Source organism: Halichoeres trimaculatus, unplaced genomic scaffold (assembly GCF_033239565.1).
Source record: "Halichoeres trimaculatus isolate MK-OKI-2021-1 unplaced genomic scaffold, fHalTri1.1 fHalTri1_scaffold_4, whole genome shotgun sequence".
Lineage (NCBI taxonomy): Eukaryota > Metazoa > Chordata > Actinopteri > Labriformes > Labridae > Halichoeres > Halichoeres trimaculatus.
The window spans coordinates 20,736,433-20,756,970 of NW_027437182.1; the positions used below are offsets into that span (position 1 = coordinate 20,736,433).

Sequence of the window (20,538 nt, forward strand, 5' to 3'; positions counted from 1 at the left end):
GTGTATTTGTGTGTGTGTGTGTGTGTGTGTGTGTGTGTTTGGGTTGCATCTGTATGTTTGCACACAACCCTGAGCTTAGGAGACGGAGGGCCTCAGTAGAGTTTGGATGAAGTATGGTTCTAATTTGGCTTTTTGCCCATCCAGACCCCCTTCCCGCCATCAGCCTGCTCCCCTGATGCTTTCTCTGGGCCATTTGGTCAGACGAAGGTGGGGGGGCTGAGGAGTTGGGGGTGAGGGGCTGAGGTTTATATTGGCAGAGTGTGAGACAGGTTCCATAACCAGCCGGGAACCTTGTTGAGTAACTCGTCTTCTCCAGCAGAGAGAGACATGGGGGCTGGGAGAGCAGGGCGCGTGTCGTTGGCCATCTGTAACTGTTTCAGAGGGACTCTCTGCTCACACACAGCCTGTAGGGGGCACTCTTGCTCTTGCCTTGTCCATCATGGAAGTGAATGAGCTTGTTTGGGCAGTGTGGGGGCGTCTGTGCTCAAACTAAATCCCACAACATGTGTAATGAGTGTTGTATCATTAACAAGCAGTTAACTTTAATACTGTAACTGAAAGAAAGACGTGCGTCGCTCTTAAGAGAACAAACTGGTATGAGCCCGTTAACATGATGAAATCCCCCTGACCTGGTCCAGCTCATTAATGGGTTTGGGGGGGAGGGGCTGAGGAAGGGGATAGTTTTCCTGGAAGAGTGTGATGCAGCAGAAAAGAATGGCTCCAACCGTTTCTGACTCAGGATTTCTTAAATTTTCTCCCCCCCTTCATCAGCGGGTTAAACATGCGTGTGTATGTGCGAACACGAATTCACTGTTTATTTCTTTACGCTGACTCCCACTCACACACCAAAGCAAATGATCAAAATCAGTATTTATGACATGATTCAGAGCTGAGTCACCCTACTCACATACCATCTACTGAGGGCTCTTAAAGGTTCAGGCTGAATAAAAAATACATCTCCTGATTCACCCTAAAGTCTCATTCTTGGAGACATATACCTCTGAATTTCATATTTCCTTTGCAACACAGCAGGTGAGAAAATTCACAAGCCTGACTAAATAAGACGAATGCAGAAGCACTTTTCTTTCTTCAAAGTGTGTCCCATCTTCCTGAAACATACAACTGAGCTACTGTTAACAGCCTGGAATGGGAATAATCCTCATGTCATGAGATGGTTCAGTGAGACTCATACACTCACAGGCTGAGAACAGAGGAAAACAAACAACGGCCCAAGATACTTCATTTAGATGAACTCTATAAAGTAAGACTCCCAATGGGCTTTTATTCCTGTAATAATCCATGATCGTTATCCTGACTTATTTGCTGGCTTTCTAACTCAACTTCCCGCTATGTAAGATGCTGGATTCTGATTGGTCCAAATCCCTTAGCAACCCCTAAATGCTGGTGGTTTTCAAGCCTGAGACCTCTGGTGTTGCTGACATGCCTTGGTTAGCATGCTACTTTGGCTGACTAAACTAAGCAGGGTTTTCCATACTGGAACCTGTCCAGCAAAACCAGTGAGGTAGTAGGGCAAGGGATGGGTACCTTTCACATCAGTAATGATGTCTGGCACCTGGCAATCGGTATCGGCCCTCAACAGCACCCATTTTCAGTAATTTTGTGTGTTTTTATGTGGTAACAAACATACATTTATTTAATAATAAAACTTCAAAGTTTTTCGATTCAACAAATTTATTTCTCAATACACAAACTTGTAACATTGTGTTCATGTCCAGCATGGAAAATCACCAAATCTTCCACTCCCTCACAGTCTCAAGGAAGCGTTTAGGTACCTAAACATGGTGATGGTGATTTTACAAGAATCATTACTCGGTACTACAGATGGGAGTCAGTACCCATCTCTTAGTGGGGCAAGTGAGGGAAACTTTAGGTACAGATGGCTACTTGAAAACTTGAACCATGAGCAGTGGTGATGATAGCAGCAGTGTTAATATGCTGATATGTGCTATATCCCAGAGCTAAGTAATCTCTTACTGAATTACCTCAAGGGTGTTGTGGTGACAATATAATGTGGAAAACAGATTAAAGTTTTTTTTTTTCTGTTTGCATAGTTTTAGATCACCAAACTCCTATTTTTGGTTATTTTGGATGAAATATGCAAAACAGATTTTTGGTTTTGGATGGAATTTGGCAACACCCCTGTGGTTGTGTTGTATCTGCTTTTGCTTTCTATACAGCCTGTTTGTCCTGCATACACTAAAGCCTGAAGGTCACTCTTATCTTCTGGGACAACAAATGCACCATAGAAACATTATTTTTTCTAACACTTTTTTAGCACATTAAAAAGTAAACGGAGTGTGATCAATCAGTCCACAGAAAAAGAAGCATTGGCCACTCACATGCTGCTCCTAAGTTGCAGCTCAAGGGCTAGGTTACTCGACTGTTCTGTTCATGTATGGTAAGTTTGATGTGTGTGAGGGTTGAAAACGTCCCACTCAGCAGATTGTGCAACATGACAGTAAATGTGTTTCCCAGTAAAGATGATTCAGGTGATGGGTGTACTCTCAGGTCCACATGTAACAGATGAACCCTCACAGAACAGAACAAGGTCAGAGCTGTTCCTCCATGAGTGCTCTTAATGGGCTAAAATACATTGTCTGTTTCCCGCAAACATACACACACACACACACTACACACACGAGGACACAGGAAAGACAGAGGGGTGGACTAGAACCAGACCTGGCCTTGAGTGTCTGTGTGTCCTGGAAGAGGGACAAATGACCTGCAGGATTTATGGAGAGAAGAGAGGGAGAGGAGGTCTGCAGGAAGTGGGAGAGGAGGGAGACGAAGTACAGTTAAACACACTGATGCAGACGTACAAGGAGCTCACATTGACTGTTTTAATTCACCCACTGCAATAGATGAGGAAAGTACAGAACTGTCAACACTATCCCTTTTTGACCACTGTAGGAGAGTCCCTGTAATTTACATTGTTGGGGTATTAAAGGAAAATTCAAGTATTTTTTGAACTCTTTTATTGGGTATGACAGCTACACAGAGACAGGACATGTGAAGCCAGAACAGGAATGACATGTTGCAAATGTTGACAGGTCCGAAGCTGAGCCAGCGACCAGTACATTAAGGACGCTGTGTCTGTTTATGGTGCTGGACCAGCATCCTGCTTTCACATTCTTTTAATTAAAAAATAAATGATTGAGTTAAATTCCTGGTTTAATAATCCTCCTCCCAAAAGGGATAAAATTAAAAAATCAACTCAACTAAAGGTCTTTTTTTTTGCACTTCCTTGCTGCTTTATTTGAGGTTGAAGCTGATCATTGATGTGTCTGATAAGGTTTTTTATTCCTTTCACCACTGGGTCAGTTTGTTATTGTACTTTTCAAATAACATCACGGAGAGAATCCTTATGGAGATTCATATCATGTTGGTATTTTTACAGCTGTTAGAGTGCTGTCTCCAAATCCAGCAGACTCCACAGAAAAACACAAGTTTTACCCTGCACAGCACAGGAGTTTACACATCTACACCTACATCAAGTATCTCTTATTATGTTCAACCCTGTTACCTCTATGTTATTAACAGTTGAATGTATTGGGGTTCTTTTTAAGCATAATCACATCATAGCTCAAGGCACTGACAGAGCTGCTACTCACATGATCTGCAAGGTTGAAAAAAGTGTTTTCCTTGCAACAGTTTGGTGGCTTTCAAATTCATATACTGAATTTCACACACACACGGACTAAAATTAGGGATGTTCAATACCACTTGAGTACTCACCGATACAGAGTATTGATAACACTTGTGCTTTTGATACATAAAACTTCAATTAACATGACAGATTATTTTGAACAAAGACAGCACAGTCACTCTGCCAGTCAGTCCAAAATAAATCACAAAAACACTGAGTTTATTTGTTTTCATAAATTAACAAAATTGAAAAATAAAATTAACCATTGTCAGAGTTTTAGCAATTTAAAATAAATAAACAAACAAATAAATGAAACTGAGGTACAAAATAAAACGGTACAACTGTTAACCCTCCCTGGTTCATTCATGTTGTCTGAACAGGATTTGGCGCACTTAGCTGTGGTGTCAAATTGTGTCAATGTAGCACCAACTACTGGCGAGGAAGGATTTACTCGACGTAAGATTTTTTTTTTAATCTGCCTTGAGTATTGGCTGCTGGTATCGGCAGCCTTCATCTGTACTGATGCCTTGAAATAAGGCTGGTTTCAGTACGTGCCCATCCTTTACCAAAACACGCACTTGAATGCACAATCGATACCTCACCTAGGGTCATTTTGACAGCGCCTAGGGGGAGAACTGGAGTCTCTACAGCTAACAGGTCTACTTCCTTATTTTGGTCGGTATCTGGACAGAATCTTAACCACCCTTGCCTTCCAAGGATGAGTCTCCACGAACTGAGCAACAGTCATGGCCCACCCAACAAAGCCATGTCAGGACTAATTTTGGTCTATCCTCTTTGCAACATGTTCCTGTAAGAATTTTTGTAAACATAATGTGGTCACACCAAGATGAACAACCTGAATTTAGGGCATGTACCTCAATCTGACTTTTTTAAACTTCATTTGCAACCATCACTGCCAGTTCCTGGCAGCTGGCAAAAATAAATCTAATTCTTTCCTATTAGTAAGAACTAAAGGACCAAATATAAGGCCATGGTTTCCAAATACAGCATGGTGGTGAATTACTACAACAAAATAAGTGAACATTAACAGCAGACACTTGAGACAGTCTACTTAAATATTTCTAAAATAAAAAAAATGATTTGAAGTATCACCAAACATTTTAAAATACCCAGCAGATGGAGAAGTGTGTAAAGAGCTGGGAAATGAAAGTTTAAAGTCTGTTTCAGGAGTCTCCTCCTAGCGTCTAAAACGGGAGCCAGCAGTCAGGGCGCTTTGAAGACTTGAGGGTGGAAGATGTAGAGTGCCATCTTAACAGCTGTTTTAACATCTTACCAAAAAAAATACACACACTAACACACTCAAACACACATATGGCAAAATAGGAAGTGGAAAGAGTCAAATGTCTAAGCAGGAGACGGCCTACAAGACAGAATAGGTTTCGTTATCTCAGACTTGATGGGAACACGGAGTACAAGTTGTTCAGGTGAAAGTAATCTACCTGATTGATGTGCTGAGGCTTTCAGGATGAGATTTCTTCCACACTGAAGGAGAAACAGAATTGAGAAGCAGAGGAAACAGAGACGCAATGTCTAAGATGGACCAGAGGACATGACAGCTCACTCCTGCTAAATCCTCCAGCTGCTGCATAAAACTTCTCCACTGACAGATACAAACACTATCTTTCAAAGTATTTAAGTTATCCTCGACCTTTAGGGTAGTCCTGATAACATCAGAGAGATGAGTTATGAAATGAAAGTGAGTGAACCATTCTGCTCTCACAGATATGCAAATGACTCAGAGAGAGATTTGGTTCTGTGATTTCAGAAAGCTTCAGAGTTGGAAAATGTGAGCATATAAAGTTTGATCTCTACTTTGTTCTGTAATAATAAGAGCTACAAGGACAAACTGGTTCTTATTTGGCAGGCAGAGAGTTATGATTTCCATCAAGGGCAATTTTATTCCAGAGAAGAAAAAGCACATTTCTGTGGGCATGACTATTTCTACTTCCTGTGTTGGGTAACAACAAAGGCTGTACAAGCTCTGCTCTTCATTTCCCACAGACTCACATTTATTAGAAGCCAGGCTACGCCAGCATGTGGTGGAAAAGAGCCCTAAACTATAACATAAAGGAGCATCACAGATCAAGAACACTAACACATAGCCCGGTCAGTGTGGGGTGTATACGCCCCATGACGGCCAAATGACACAAAATCCACCTCAGCTCGTTTCTATAAAGTTTAAGCCACGTAGGCTCTGCTGTTATGTATTCTGGCAGATCTGAGCCTTCCAGATCAGATACGAAAGCCTTTTGGGTTTTTTTTTTTTTTTGGTTGGATGCTGGAGCAGTGGTGCATCCATCTACACAGAGCAAATTGAGAGAGGCAGGTAGTCATGCACTAAAACCTTACTAACCACCTAAAGACTTTCAAAATTAAAAAAAACTGTGTCAAAAACAGATCATATTTAGCATTACTTCAACATCAGACGGACATTATGAGCAAAGCCAGGCCAGGAGTCAACTGGTAAGAGCTTTCACAGCCCAACATAAACAAGGAGAGGTTTATCATTTGCATCCCATATAGAATAGAATAGAATAGAATAGCATAGAATAGAATAGAATAGAATAGAATAGACTTTATTTATCCCCAAGGGGAAATTCAGGATGTGCTGAAGTTAGAACTTACAACCTACAGCCAAACCGCTGAAAAATATGACTTTAACCAACCAAACATGGACACATTATTTGAATGCAGGGTCTGCAGGAATTTTTGTTACTTGTTGGTAAACACAACATTCAAACTGGGCTCCTCCTCCTTAGATCTTAAGCCAGTGGCAGTGCACACCCACAGCCTCTGACTGTGACTGCATGAACACACTCAATAGCCCAACCATCTGTAGCACCATGTTTCTACATGGAAGAGACTCGAAAGCCGTGCACCAGACTTGGCATATTAGCACAAGCTAGTCTTGGGTATTTGGCACATACCTAGCTAGCAAAAAGCCAACTTGCATCTCCCTTTGTCCTGTGCTGCTCTCCAACTGCCTGAAAGCGATTGAAAGTGAATCCAAGCTTCACCCTAGTTTAGGAAAAAGCTTCATCTGTCTGATTTCAATTTGGTTGAGTTGTTTCTGCTCTGTGCTATGTCCACTATCATAGCTGTTTAGGATAGCTTCTTCCACTTGCTAATTAACATGCCTAGTCACTTGCGCACTGGGCGCACTGTGATTGGTTGATGTAACCAAGTTTACTCTCCTCCCAGAAACAACCTGATACAACCAAAACATCAACATACAGGCAGAGGAGGGGATTGAGCAAAAGCAGGATTATTTCTGTAAAAGTTGACGTTTTATTTTTTTAAGAAAATCCTGCAGACTCTACCTTTAAGCCAGTTAAGTTGCTTATACCACCACTAGCACCATAAAAGAGTTATGATTCATAGCTTCTCGTTGTCCTGGCAGGAACTGAAGCTAAACAGGTGTGTAGAAAAACACAGCTTGCTGTAAACTTAACTTTTTTTTTTTCTAATAACAAAAAATAAAAATCCAATCTAAGTCAGAGTCCTCCACTCGTTCTTCTTCTGTGAGGCAGAGGTTTGAATCTAAGCTGTGTAACAGGACTTGAAAATCAAGTCTTATGCTCTGCTACAAGACACGACATAAACAACATGATGACACCATTTCTAATTATACCAAAGTAGTTCTTTTTTGTTTTTGGCTTATGTTTCATGTATCTGCACAACAATACAAGCTGACAAGGCAGTGAGACTCAGCATTTAAAGTGATGAAAACCCCTTTAAGTATTTATAAAGTTATGATTTATGAGATGTGGGTTTTGATGAGAGTCAGTATCCTCAAAGTAACCTCTGACAGCCTTTGTGTTCAAACAAACCGTACCCAAAACACAGCACACTCTAAAGGCACGGAAACATAAAGTATACTGTATGTAATGATGGAGCAGAGTTGTTGTTGGGCCTATAAATGTCTTGAAAGACTAAACTTAAAGCTCAAATCACCGAGTATAGAATAGCAAAACAATGCTCGTGGAGCCATAGTAGAACGTTCGTTTTTCTTAGAGGAGTAAAAACAGGGTGAGCAGTCCTCTGCTGTCTGTCATTAGCTCTCTTTGCTCTCTACACTCCACTATCTCTGCTTTCTGTTTCTTTTCCCATACAGCCAGGACTCAAATAAAGACTGCACGGCTCTTTATTCATGCTCATATTTCCCAGCTGGGACAGAAATAGGTGTTTTCACTCCTCCCCGGTGGTGCTCATGGAGAATCTGCAGGGCACATTTGAGGGGATGGCAGCCTCTCTGTGTTTTCTCGAGGCTGGGTGCGGTCCGTTACTCTGCCTGGCTCCTGAGGCTGGACCAGAGCACCTTGGCCACCCGTACTCGCTGCTGCCCACATACACCCACTCCCACCACAGGATCAAGGTCGGAGGCAGCCAGATGACGGGGCTGCAGGGTTCAGACTGGGACTGAGGGAAACTTGGTGCCCTCTGCCAATGAGGTTCATATGTGCTTCTCAGGATCAGAAGAGCTGTGCAGCCAAGCACAGCAAATTACACAGACTGGGCTGGGAGGTACCTGACCACAAATACACACACATACACACACACAGGCGGAGAAAACACTTCCACTGCCACTTTCACTTACATCCCTCCAAAGACAGCTAACTGTGCACTACTTAATAGCTGAAAAAGGAAGCTAACATAGACAAAATCTGTGTGGGTGTGTGTACATCTCTCAGGCATGGTCACCAGAAAGACCACAGACTGAAAGTCAGGTTGTAGGATCAGGAAAATTCACACCAGGTTATGAAAGACAATACGACTATAATTGCAAAGTAAGTGTGGGGTCTTGACGGGAGAGCCTAGAATCAACAGCCACCCACAGAATGTTTAAGACACAGTAATCCAAAAAAATATCCTGGAATTACTGAAGGAAATATCATAGAAAAGGTCCAAATTATGTCTGTACCCAGTATTTAAAGGCTGGAGCCGGTCTACACAACAGAAACTACCAAAACACACTGTGGTCTGCGCTAATAATAGCTGGACAAATCAGAGGTGTATAAACATCCAGGAGAGGGGAACTTATTATATAGACAATCAAACCACACAGAGCCTGCAGAGTGCCGCGCTCTGCACAGTTCACATCATGGAGAGAAAACAAGCCGCTTTAGAAAGGTGTGTTTCTGAGTCCAAACGAGGCTCAGCTCATATGGGGGGAACATAAACAGAGATAACAGAGCAGTGTTTATACTCTAGGATACGTGCTGATTTGAAAACTTTTGTTACAGAACAAGATCAGCAGAAAACAAAACCTATTTTCTTAAAACATAAATATTGTTACGTTGGTGGCCGATGTAGCCTAACGGTTAGGTCACACACCCCATGAGACTTATAGACCTCCCATTAAAAAAAAACTGAAATCCAAGCAAATGTTTGTTTCTTATTTTCAGTGAAATAAATATTCTGTTATACTTAAAATAAGCCACATTAAGCTGACAATTCCAGAAATGTATTAGAAGTCAGAAATGACACATGAACTTCTTTTACAGCCTAAAAAATATCTGCTAGTTGCGTAACAAAGACCTGTATTCAGTTTTATGGGATGAGAAACTTTTCTTTTTCTAAGGTACTTAACCTGCAAAACATTGCAGCAGGCAGCCTGGGTTCAAGCCCAACCTGCAGCCTCTTATATTATCACATAAATGCACACACAAAAATTGAAAACTGGTACCATTGAGTACTTATACTAATTACCAGGTACTGGGCGTCCATACTGCATCGTTTCAAATGAGAAAGGTACCCATCCCTGAGACTGAGAACTGTGTTTTGGTAACTTTAGGCTTTTCTAACTTTGTACATAAAATAAGATAAAAAATATTTAAACTGATCATATCTTTAATTTTATTGGATTGTAAATGTGTAAATCTGTGGGGAGTAAATCTCCAACACTTACAGGAATTTCAGTTCAACTGTAAACCTCAGCAGTGAAATATTTGGGGAATTAAACTTGCACATATTTCAAGTTGCCCTTAAAGTTGTTGGCAAAACAAGCATGAAATACCTCCAAACTGCTGAGCTGCTGGAGTTATCTTTCTTCATGCTAATTTAGCTCTGCCTTGCGAAAATGCACAGACTTAGTGACGTGATGATGTTCTCCACGCAAGTGGGTGTTTTAAGCACAAATGAGCAAAGAACTGGGTCTAACTTTTTGAGTGTACCTGATACCAAGATCTGATAAGTACATCCCTTTTGCCAAAGATAGATATCTGTCAACTGAGCTAGTATCAATATGTAAATATACCAAGATCAGTGCAACACTTCTAACGTAGTTAACATTAAAAAAAAAAAAACCTTGTCATTGCCATCTCAGAAGGTTTATTTTCCTTCCTGCTGAAAAACATCACTCTATCTCCTGTTGCCACACCAGTGATCTGTGAATGTTAACCCTCTTAAATTGGAAAGAGTATCAGTCTCAAAAATCCTATCCCAGTCTGCCTCTAATCTTCTGTAGAGATCAAGTTTAAGAGAAGCACAGCTTAAAAACACTCATTTGCAGCAGACTTTAACACGTCGGAGTGATTGACGGGAACTCTGTGAGCTGTGCACTTGAAGGCGGTTAAATAAAGCGGGAACTCGAGGTTTCTGTCTCGCTGTGCCTCGGCAGCACTTCAATCTCCTAAACATCTGTGATAAGGCTCAACTTGGCCATCTGCTCAGAGATAGCACAGGCAATAACAGTCCTGCTGATCCGGCTGGCCTCCATCAGAGACACACACTCCATACAAACACCACGCTCCCACACACACATTTAACACACACACTACTTATTACTTTTAGCCTCACTGTCTGTGTGTCGGAGCACAAGCTAGAAGTAGCACACCACCAGAATCTGTCTCCTACATGTTCTGAGATAAGATGCTCATGTTGGGGGAACATGTATAAAAAATTATCACATTTAACAATTGATAATGCTGCAAGTTTGATGAGGATCCACGTGATGATACGGGCCTGAAGAAACCAGACTGATCCTCCATAAGAAAGCAGAATGGTAAACTAGGAGTATGGTTCAACAATGATGACACACTTTATGATGTTTGTGAAGATAGTAGCTAAAACAAGTACTTGGTGTTAAGCTTCAGATCCCTTTAGTTGACGTGACACATAAAGATCTGGACGAGTTGACAACAATGTTAGCTTACTCTATTTGTCGTTATTCTTTCATTGTCACTGTTTGTAAGAGTACTAACTAGGGGTGCACCAATCACAATTTTCTGGCCGATTACCAATCTTAATAAAGCCTGACCTGCCGATACCAATTTGGGCCGGTACTGATTTTTATTTTTTGATTTTTTTATAACTGACAGCCTATCCCCTAAATGTTTCAATCGTATTTTATTAAAAATCATTGAACAATACCTGTGAAACAATAACAAATTTATGTTTTAACTTAAACGACCAATAAAGTGTCCTAAGTTTTAGGTCTCAGAGCAAAAAGCAACAATGGCTGGCTGTCAGACCTTCCCGGAGGTATAGAAGATCAGTTTCATATGCAAGGATGGGCTGGTCACCTATCCCCCAAAATTAAGGAAATCGGCACGGGTCGATTGACTGGCAGATCAATCAGCCCATGTCTAGTACTAACCAATTGGATGTTGTAAGTGTAGATTTTTTCTTAACATGTCACAGGCTGATAAATCTAAAAGGTTAAATTGGCTTTTACATGAACTACATCAGATTTCATCACAGTTTCCTAGATTTAAATGTAGGGTCTGCAGGAACTTTTGCTACTTGTTAGAAAACACAACATTCAAACTAGGCTTCTCCTTGGATCAGTGCATGAGGCAGCACATGCACACTCATAGCCTCCAACCTTGACTATGTGACACACTTATTAGCCCAGCAACCGCCTGTAAAATCGCGTTTCTGCGTATGAAGAGACTCAAGACCCATGGACCTGACTTGGCATGTTAGCACAAGCTAATCACAGGTACTTGACACATGCCTGCTCAGCAGAAAGCCAACTCGCTTTTCATCCCGAGTTGCTCTCCAAGTGCCTGAAAGTGTCTAAAAGTAGAGCCAAGCTTCACCCCCATTCAGGAAAAAGCTTTATCTCTTTGAAGTTTTTTTTCACTAATTAACATGCTAAGTCACTTGCACTCTGGGCTGTGATTGGCTGAGGTAACCAAGATCACTTTCTGCCCAGAAACATCCACATACAACCAAAACCTTAACATCCAGGCTGAGGAGGGGGTTGGGGCAGACACTGACACTGACACACATGTATATAGGCCCAGAAGTGTCATTAGAGCAGGGTTATTCCTGTAAGCGTTCACATTTTATCTATTAGGAAAATCCCGCAGACTTTACTTTGATCCCTTTTGACAGACAAAAAGTATAAGAGAAACCAAATGAACCTTCTAGTCTCCCTTATTAATTTCTCTGCTTTGTTAGTACAACTGAAGTATTCCGAACAGCAACAGTGACTCGAGACATGCACCCGTGGGTGTTTTGTTGGTATTCAGTTGATGTGCCCCAGACGTAAGCCCTGCACTCGAGGGTCGGTTCAACCTGCCCTGCTGTGCTCACATTATCTGCTACAGTACACACTGTCTAAACACCGCAGACCAGAAAAGACTGGTTCTGTTCGAGATCCCCCACCATGCTCCAAACCGTCTCAGCTCCGTCTCATGTATGTTCATGTCTGTGCGTAAAAGCAGGCAAACGTCCTGCATGACAGCTCCAGCCACAAAACTCTTCTGCTCAGTGAAAGTCTTTTCCTCCTGCAGCCACATGAAGGGGCAAAGGGAGTGAAACTCATGATGTAGGACTAATCCTGCCATGTACAACAGCCTCACCGCAGGCATTGAACTCGTGCATCTGCAGAGGGAAGGTTCAGTGGACTGAACTGCCTGAACTGTAGGCACCTGAAGCTGGTCATGTGCCACTCAGCTCACTCAGCAGGAGGTTGCCTTGGGCCTGAGGGGTGTGTGTGGGTATGTGTGTTTGCCAGGTGTGAAAGGTATGGAATATATGTACTGTGGTTGCAGTGGTGGTGGGAATGCTTCCCTCTGGACACTTAAGAGCTGTTCCATGTTGGTACAATACCCACAGCAATTGAGATCTGTTTATGTATGATGCTCAGCAGGATAAAGGTGGACACATGTCTACAATTTCTTCATAGCCCACAGTATAATAACTAAACTTAGGCTTTGTGTGGGAAGTTTGACTATTTGTGTTATGAGTCCACTATTAGTTGTTTGTTAATAGTCATGTTGTACTTAAATACTTTGGGGTTTTTTTTAACTAAAAATGAGAGTAACCTTTTTAGAAACAGACGGGTGACGTCAGGGAGACTACGTCCATGTTTTATACAGTATAAGGTCAAAGTTTTAAAAAATGAAGTATCATGGGTCTCAGAGGCAGAAACGTCCACATATGTGGATGCTTGTCCCTTCTTTATATTATACTACTATTTCCTTTAAATGCATTGTGAGGAAGACAAAATATCTTCCCTGCCATGCACTCAGCATGCATTATGCAATGAGCCAACCCTTTGCTTCTTTAGCATCATCTTTTGCATACAAAGCCAGAGAAAATCAAATTTGTCTCTCTGGATTATATGCTAGATTTAAAAAAAAACACTACAGGCTACTGAAAGAGCGCCCCTGATCAGAAAGTGAGATAATGAAGTCCATCACCCCTTTGAAAATAAATTAGACTTCTGCTTTCAAAACACACAACTGCAAGAGAGATTTAATTTCACTCTGTCCTTTTAGAGTCTGTTAAATTGTTCATGGGATTCAGACATTCAAAGTGAGCTGAACAACCAGAAATTACAACAGAAGAAGCCGCGTGGATGAGAGGAAGCATATTTGCAAGATAATGCAAAAAGTTCAGTCGCATGGTTTGTTATTTAGAGTAAGACTACCAGGATCTAAATGAAAAAAAATGCACAAACAAATGCAAAACATGCAGGGGAAAACACTGTAACTGGAGTAGAAAGATTAAGAAGTGTAAGGAACAGCATCGAAGGCATGAAATAAACTGCCCCTGTGTCTCCCTGCTTCATGTTTGACACACACTGTGCTCTGGTCCCTCATTTATCTTCTCTGTTTGATGACTCACAATTCAAATGATGGCATTTTTATTCAGAGCCCATCATGTAGACCTCATCTAATCTAGTCTGCAAATGGAAGAAAAAAAACAGCTGTTTGTGGGTTTGTAGGACCAGTAATAAAACTAATATTGGTTAAAACTACAACGACAGATGAACTCACTGTGGTTGTGAGAGACAGCCGGGGGCCACCGTGTTCTGGGAGTGGGGAGTCCTCTGCAGACCTGTGAGCTCCAGCATGTCCACCTGGATGTCAGTCACATGACCCGGTAAGAGTTTGAGCACTGTCAGAATCTTCTCCACTAGGTTGTCCCCATGATGACCAACAGCTCCTGAAAACCAGTATATAACATATTGTGTCAGTTACTTATAATCTTTTTTTAAATGTATCTTATCAAGACATCACATACTATTTTTATTAAACATTTATATAAAGGTAATCCATAATATTTTATTTTCTCAAAACCCAATAAAACTGATGCTCCTTTAAACTCAGTTTGGCTGAGGTTGAGGCTGACACTGATCCAGGAACTTACAGATACACACACAAATTTACACCCTTCTTTCATATAATACACGTAGAATTAATGTGTTACTCTAAATGTGAAGGCCTATTTGTTTTATAAATAGACACAAAACAAGACTAAATGCATTTTGTTCAACCATAAACAATATCCTGTTTTTAATTAGTCTCGTCTTTATTGTCTAGGCCTGATACTTCAGAATATTATCATATTGCCAATGTGTTAAAGCTTGTTGTATAGTGGAAGCAGAATGTGCCCTACTATTGGCTGTACATGTTGGCAGAAGTGTTCAGATCCCTAAGTTCTGTACAGTGATTTAGTGGACTCCAAAGGAGAGATTTTACCAGTAAGGTCCATTGTTCGGTCCACAAATATAACTGATGCTTTATTAGGGGCTGTTTTCCTCCGGTTTTTAGCTTGAGGTGAATTGGCCAGTTCCCCAGCGATGATGCGGCTCATTGGTCCCACAGCAAAACTCTCCTCCCTGGTGCCTGTTGCTTCAAACACTGAATTCAACGCTGCAGCCAAGGATCTGATCTCAAGCTGCAGCTCAACGGGCAAAGAATGCACGTCCACGTCAAACAGGCTCCCAAATCTCTTCTTCTCTGGTCGTTTTGCGTTAATTGCCTCCAGGTCAGGTGAAAGCAGGGGGAACAGGTGAGAGAACGTGGGTGTGAAGATCAGCTGCTGGGACACAGGGGCGAACACCACCGGAACGAACATGACTTCAGCAGTGTAGTTCATGTTCCCCATCCACTCACATAGCTTTTCCTCAAACTGTTCAAACACAGGATTCCCCTCCAGCTCTGCGGTCACATTGTTGGCTAACAGGTGCACAGAGTGAGCCACGGTGGTGATGACGACACAGTATTGGAAGTGGCTGAGGGAAATGATATCTTTTATGATATCTACGGTTCTTCCCTTCAGTAAAGAGCTCACGACGAACACAGCCTTCGGTTCAGTCAATCCGCAGGCTTCAAAGCTGGAAAACTGCTTTAAATTTCTGGCTCCAGCCTCCAATAGCAGGGCAGCTCCTCCACACCAGTGCAGAGCCTCTGCACACTTATCATCCATAAAAACAACCGCTTTCTTCACCTTCGACAGCACCTTCTCCCACATCTGCTGCGGGAAGCGCGTAAAATCTTCCGCCGACGACATTTTTAGCTGAAAGTGTACGCTAAATGCTACAGACTCTGAGTCACATGAGAATCAACAGCTAAAGCAGCTCCTTCAAAACATAAACACGAGTCTCTCAGTGGTGACGTGGCCATCGTGCGTCGCACTGTAAAAACGTCACTCGAGCGTCCCATCGTTGTTAAGGCAACAGTAAGCAGGATCTACATTTCATTTCACAGGCGATGTTGAGATCATATAAGACTCATGGTTAAATTTATTGAGAGGGTTTTTAAAGTGCGCTATAACGAATACAGTAAAATAATAAATAAATAAATAAATAAATAAATAAATAAATAAATAAATAAATAAATAAATAAATAAATAAAACATAATATATGCATTCAAAAAGTATAAACTTTTTTTTAATCAAGACAGAAATGTCATTTGCCTTAATTCTTAGGAATTGATGCTGGCCATATCCTCCCATGGAGATGTGACCAAAATAAACATCCCCATGTGATTTTGCCTTTCACCTTCCAAACAAGGTCTCTACATGAACTGCTTTTATTTTAATCTTTGAATTAAAAAACAATGGTCTGTTTCCTGTCTCACTTTACCTAAGACGGGTAGATATCCCGTCCTAATTTTCTTACACATGTTAAGTTAATCTCTAGGTTTCCGTCAATTCAACATAAAATTAAATAACCAAAACACGTTACAATATTTATATGGCCTCAATAAGTAAAGAAGAAAAAAACCATAAAATCACGAAAGATCTAAATGCATCGAGTAAAATTAACCAAACGTTTGGTAACTTAACCAAACTCTGTTGTACAACAGTTGGTCCCTCAACGTCTGTTTCCATAGAAACTTCTGAAACTGTAAAATGGGCATCTTCATCGGAAAAGTAAATAATTATTTACTCTTTGTTTAAACTACGTTGTTTTGCTATTTGATTCCGCGCTAAATGTCACTGTATGATTTCGACGTGGGCTCCAGTTCTGGAGAAAAAGAAGAAGAAGATGAAGAAGGACAATTATATCAGTGTAAGTGACAAAACGGCTGCCCGTTTCTTTCATCCGTTTATATTTGTCTCCGAAACACTAAAGTTAGCTTTTATTTGTTTTTGTTTTTTTGTTTTTATCCTCTGTGAGAAACTTTGTGTTGCATAATGCACGGAAGGTGCCATATAAATAAAGTTAAAGTTAAAGACACATTTGTAAAACGGTAGGGATGCAGAATGTAGGCCTATGCCAAGTGATCTTTAACCAGTAATTTAATGTATGAAGGGTATAACTGGCAGGAGAATGCAAATTTGCTAACACTTTACGTTAATATTATCCTGCTGAGATATATATGGGATTCACATCATGCAGTCTGTTCCAAAATTATGTATTAGTTATTAAGTAATGACCAAAAGTATCATGTCTTGATCATTTATGTATGTTAACGCAATATTATGTGTAACTGATTTACATTCCCCTGATTTCATGCATTAAATTACTAATTCCTTTAGTCATGCATTAAATAATTAAATAAGCACTACTTTACTGTCATTTGTAAATTGTATGTTTAGTATTGCAGAAATCAGCTATAGGGGCATATTGAAAACCATTCTGCAGATAGAATGATAAACAATGCTGACTTCATGCTGTAATGTGTTTCAGGGATTTTTGAGATGAACTACAATGATGACAAGGAAGAAGAAGAAGAAGACGAAGATGAAGAAGAGGGGGTTCAGTCTCCTTCCAGGTGTGTGCTTGGTTAAACATAGGCAGAAGGTCTTGGATGGTATTTGCATGAAAATGCCTTTTATTTTCTAAGAATTACCTGACACATAAACAAGATACATTTGCATGTCAAAGCTATTTTGCTGTAAGCATGGTTAAATGATGACATGGCTCTACACGAGGCTGTAAGAACAGGTTTACCTGGATCACTCAGTTCTCACCTCTCTGACTTTGAACTCAGGGCTCAGACAGGTTAGAGTAGCCATTAATGAAGGAGTGTACTCAGCCTGCAGGCTCATTTCCAATTAGAACCCACTGCATCACAGAAATGAAGCATGCAGATATAATACACTTTTCACAGCACAATAACAACAGAGATCATTATAGCTGCACACCATGAGTGTGACGGCTCCTCGTGTGCACCCTGAAATGTGCATTCAGTCATGCAGAACATTGAGAAGTATTTTGAAGCTCATTAAATCTGCTGCCGGGCCAGCACTGTTTGTTTGTGTGCTGCAAATGTGGATGTAAGCAATCACACAACTGGAGCCCACTGATATCTGTGCTCTGCATTCTCCGGCAGCTTTACTCAGAGTAAATGTAGCATAACATGCCACCTCAGCTACTGTAAAGAACAACAGAGCTTCACAATCTGTTCTGAAGTTTATCCCTGAGTTTAGTTTCTTTGTGTGTCTGACCTAAATTGAAGAAACAGATGATTCAAGTCACACGTTTTGCTTTGGGTATGTTTTTAATTAGTTGAGACAATCAAACTACACTCAAGTGTATTTTAAAAGAAAAACAGCAAGCCTGGGTTTTATGAAGTATATTAAAAAATATGGTGGATAAAAAGACTCTTGATGCTCTTTAGTTTGTTAAAATTGAAAGTAGAAGATACATACTCAGGTCTTAGACCAGCACAGCTCTTACGGTTGAAGGTACTTGTTAGAGATCAGCAGCTTGGAGATGCTCTCTCCAGCTCTGCAGGTGTGCCTGGATTGCAGGACATGGTGTTGTTTTACTTTCCTCTATCAGAGATGTTTGGGGTCCAATAGTCCCTCAGGGTGCCTTCACATCTGTAACAGTCATTATTTCCCCCAATCTGAAACCAGCCTGATACAAACACTCACCATTTTACCACTGTGCCAACAGGCAGAGGGGGTCATCTTGGTAGGTTCAAAGTGAGGTGGCCACAAAACCTGCTCCCACTGGCCACAGTATAAGTAAGATAGGCATATAAAAAAAATAAAAAAATAAATAAATTCTGGCTCTCTAGCCATTCCAGATGGGTTGTGGTCAACTTTAAGATATTAATATACCTTGTAGAAATGTTTCCCACATCTGATTTTTGTGATTTGAAGATATAATTTGGCTGCCTTGTATTCAGGGCCTCTTTTTTCTGAAAAGTTTCATTTTTGTTAGTTATAAGACGTTAAAAACAAGGCTTTACGTCACGTTTAAAGATGATTGACAGCTGCCGTTCTTGTGTTGTTTTTCAGGGACTGTAAAATATGTTGGGAGGGAGAGCCAAGAAGAAGAGACAAGAAGAGATTAGACTCTTGAAAGGAAAAAAAAACTAAACATTTTTTTGTCACCTGGCTCCACTCAGATTCTCTCTGAGTCCCTCATAGCCTCTACTGCACAGACTGGCTGCACAATGGCTGTGCCTCTGACAAGGATATTTTGGTTTCAAAACCATACAATGGTGAAAGGCAGAGCCACACTGTCCACTATATATATACAATCTTTGTGTATAACATGTTACCTTTGTTTTTTAAAATGAATCACAGACCAATCTGAATCCAATATTCTACTCAAACCAAGCAATAAAGTGAATCAACGTCTGCAAATTTGCATCAAAAAGCAGAATATAAAAACAAAGGGTCATGGGAATTAGTACACAAAAATAGTGTCAAGTGAAAAATAGTTTCTAGAATCACCTGTATGTTTCTCAGAACAAAAAGCAAAAATGTCTTATTTTTGTTGATAGGAGAACTGACACCTTGTTCATCATGTGACATTTCTCGGAAAACCGTACAAAATCCAACCAGCTGCTATCTCTAAAAAGCTCAATTTAAATGTTGCATGGTGATGATTTTCTGAGGAGAGACTTTCCTAGAATATGAAGCTGAGCCACTCTCCAGATGGTTTTATAGTGTTTGCCTTGAGGCTTTTCAATACACTGCCGTTGAAATGATCTCTCTGTGTACATATTTTAATATAATGAGGTAATATCATTCTCTGTAGAGTCTGTCAAAGTGGGCACTCAGCCTGTTATTGGTCTTGACGGGAGCGACCTGAGTGAAGCACTCAGCTAAAAATACCTGCTCTCACAGAGGAATAACATCTCCAGCTCTCATTACCATCTCAATTATTCTGGGTTTTTGTCACAGCACACACCATACTCTGGTTCAATGTGTTCCAGTGTGCAATTGGATAATATTAATGTTACTTTAGGTATTTTTTCTTAGAAAAAAAAAAACAGCTCTAATATGAGGGATGTCTGGGATGGTGAGGTTGGGACGATAGGAGAGCTAGAGATTTTGATGAAATTATGCAGCCGTGTATGTGAAAGTGTAACTATTTACTATCCATCTTCTTACATAATAATGTTGAATTTTTCAGTCTTTATTGTGTTTGTTTGCCTCTTGGGCACAATATAAAAGTGCATTATTTGTCAGGAACCCACTTCTGTCAAATTCTTGCTTTGAGCTGTTTTCATTGTTTGTTTTTTCTGAGTTTTGTTTTCAGTGATTTATTTGTCCTGCGTGTGGAGGAACTTTCTGAGATTAGATTTTCAGCTCCTGACCCAGACACTTGATGCACTTCTCAGAGTTAATATCATGAGATGACGATGGAAATAGCTGTGTTAAATATGTTTTTTTTTTTTTTTTTTTTCTGCAGATCTGAGCAGAAACTAGAGCGCATGACTGATGATGAAAGAAGTACAGAAAGAATGGAAGAAGCAACAACATCTTCTGGAGCAGTGTCAAAAAACCAGACAAGAGGATGGAGGCCTAAACTGAGTGAGTACAACATAACCTGGGTGTCTGTTGGTTATCTGGCCTCATTAACCCTGACAGAAGAGAATGAGCTATGCAGGTAGATAAAGCAGTGCATAACCTGCTTCAGTGCATGTTGTTTTCCATAATAAGTGAAGCACAAGAGTACCTAAAACCTGGAGTTAACCCTGAAGTTTCCTCAATAATTAAAATTCCTGCCCTGTGTTGTACCCCCAGGAAGGACTTTGTATGAATAATTGATGGTGAGTTGTGACGTTGAAGCATCAAGCTTCTGGTCTTATTCATCAGAGAAGACAGTGGCATTGTAGTTTTGAACAGATTGGTCTAAAATGACCTTTAGTTGTTTTATTTCTGATATCCACAAAAGGGAAAGAGAAGAAGAGAGTTG

At 40.6% G+C, this 20,538-nt stretch overlaps 2 protein-coding genes across 2 annotated transcripts in view; one reads left to right on the plus strand and one right to left on the minus strand.

Moving 5' to 3' along the window:
* scfd2 (sec1 family domain containing 2) overlaps nt 1-15,549 on the minus strand; it is a 182,989-nt gene extending 167,440 nt beyond the window's left edge. The window contains exons 1-2 of the mRNA XM_074669124.1: nt 14,626-15,549; nt 13,921-14,089 (exon numbers count right to left, since the gene is read on the minus strand). Coding sequence (XP_074525225.1) covers nt 13,921-14,089; nt 14,626-15,439 — 983 coding nt within the window. The 5' untranslated portion in view covers nt 15,440-15,549. The remainder of the gene's footprint in view (nt 1-13,920; nt 14,090-14,625) is intronic.
* Nucleotides 15,550-16,364: 815 nt separating this feature from the next.
* The window catches only part of fip1l1a (FIP1 like 1a (S. cerevisiae)), a 47,083-nt gene continuing 42,909 nt past the window's right edge, over nt 16,365-20,538 (plus strand). The window contains exons 1-3 of the mRNA XM_074667900.1: nt 16,365-16,443; nt 17,065-17,149; nt 20,032-20,072. Coding sequence (XP_074524001.1) covers nt 16,365-16,443; nt 17,065-17,149; nt 20,032-20,072 — 205 coding nt within the window. The remainder of the gene's footprint in view (nt 16,444-17,064; nt 17,150-20,031; nt 20,073-20,538) is intronic.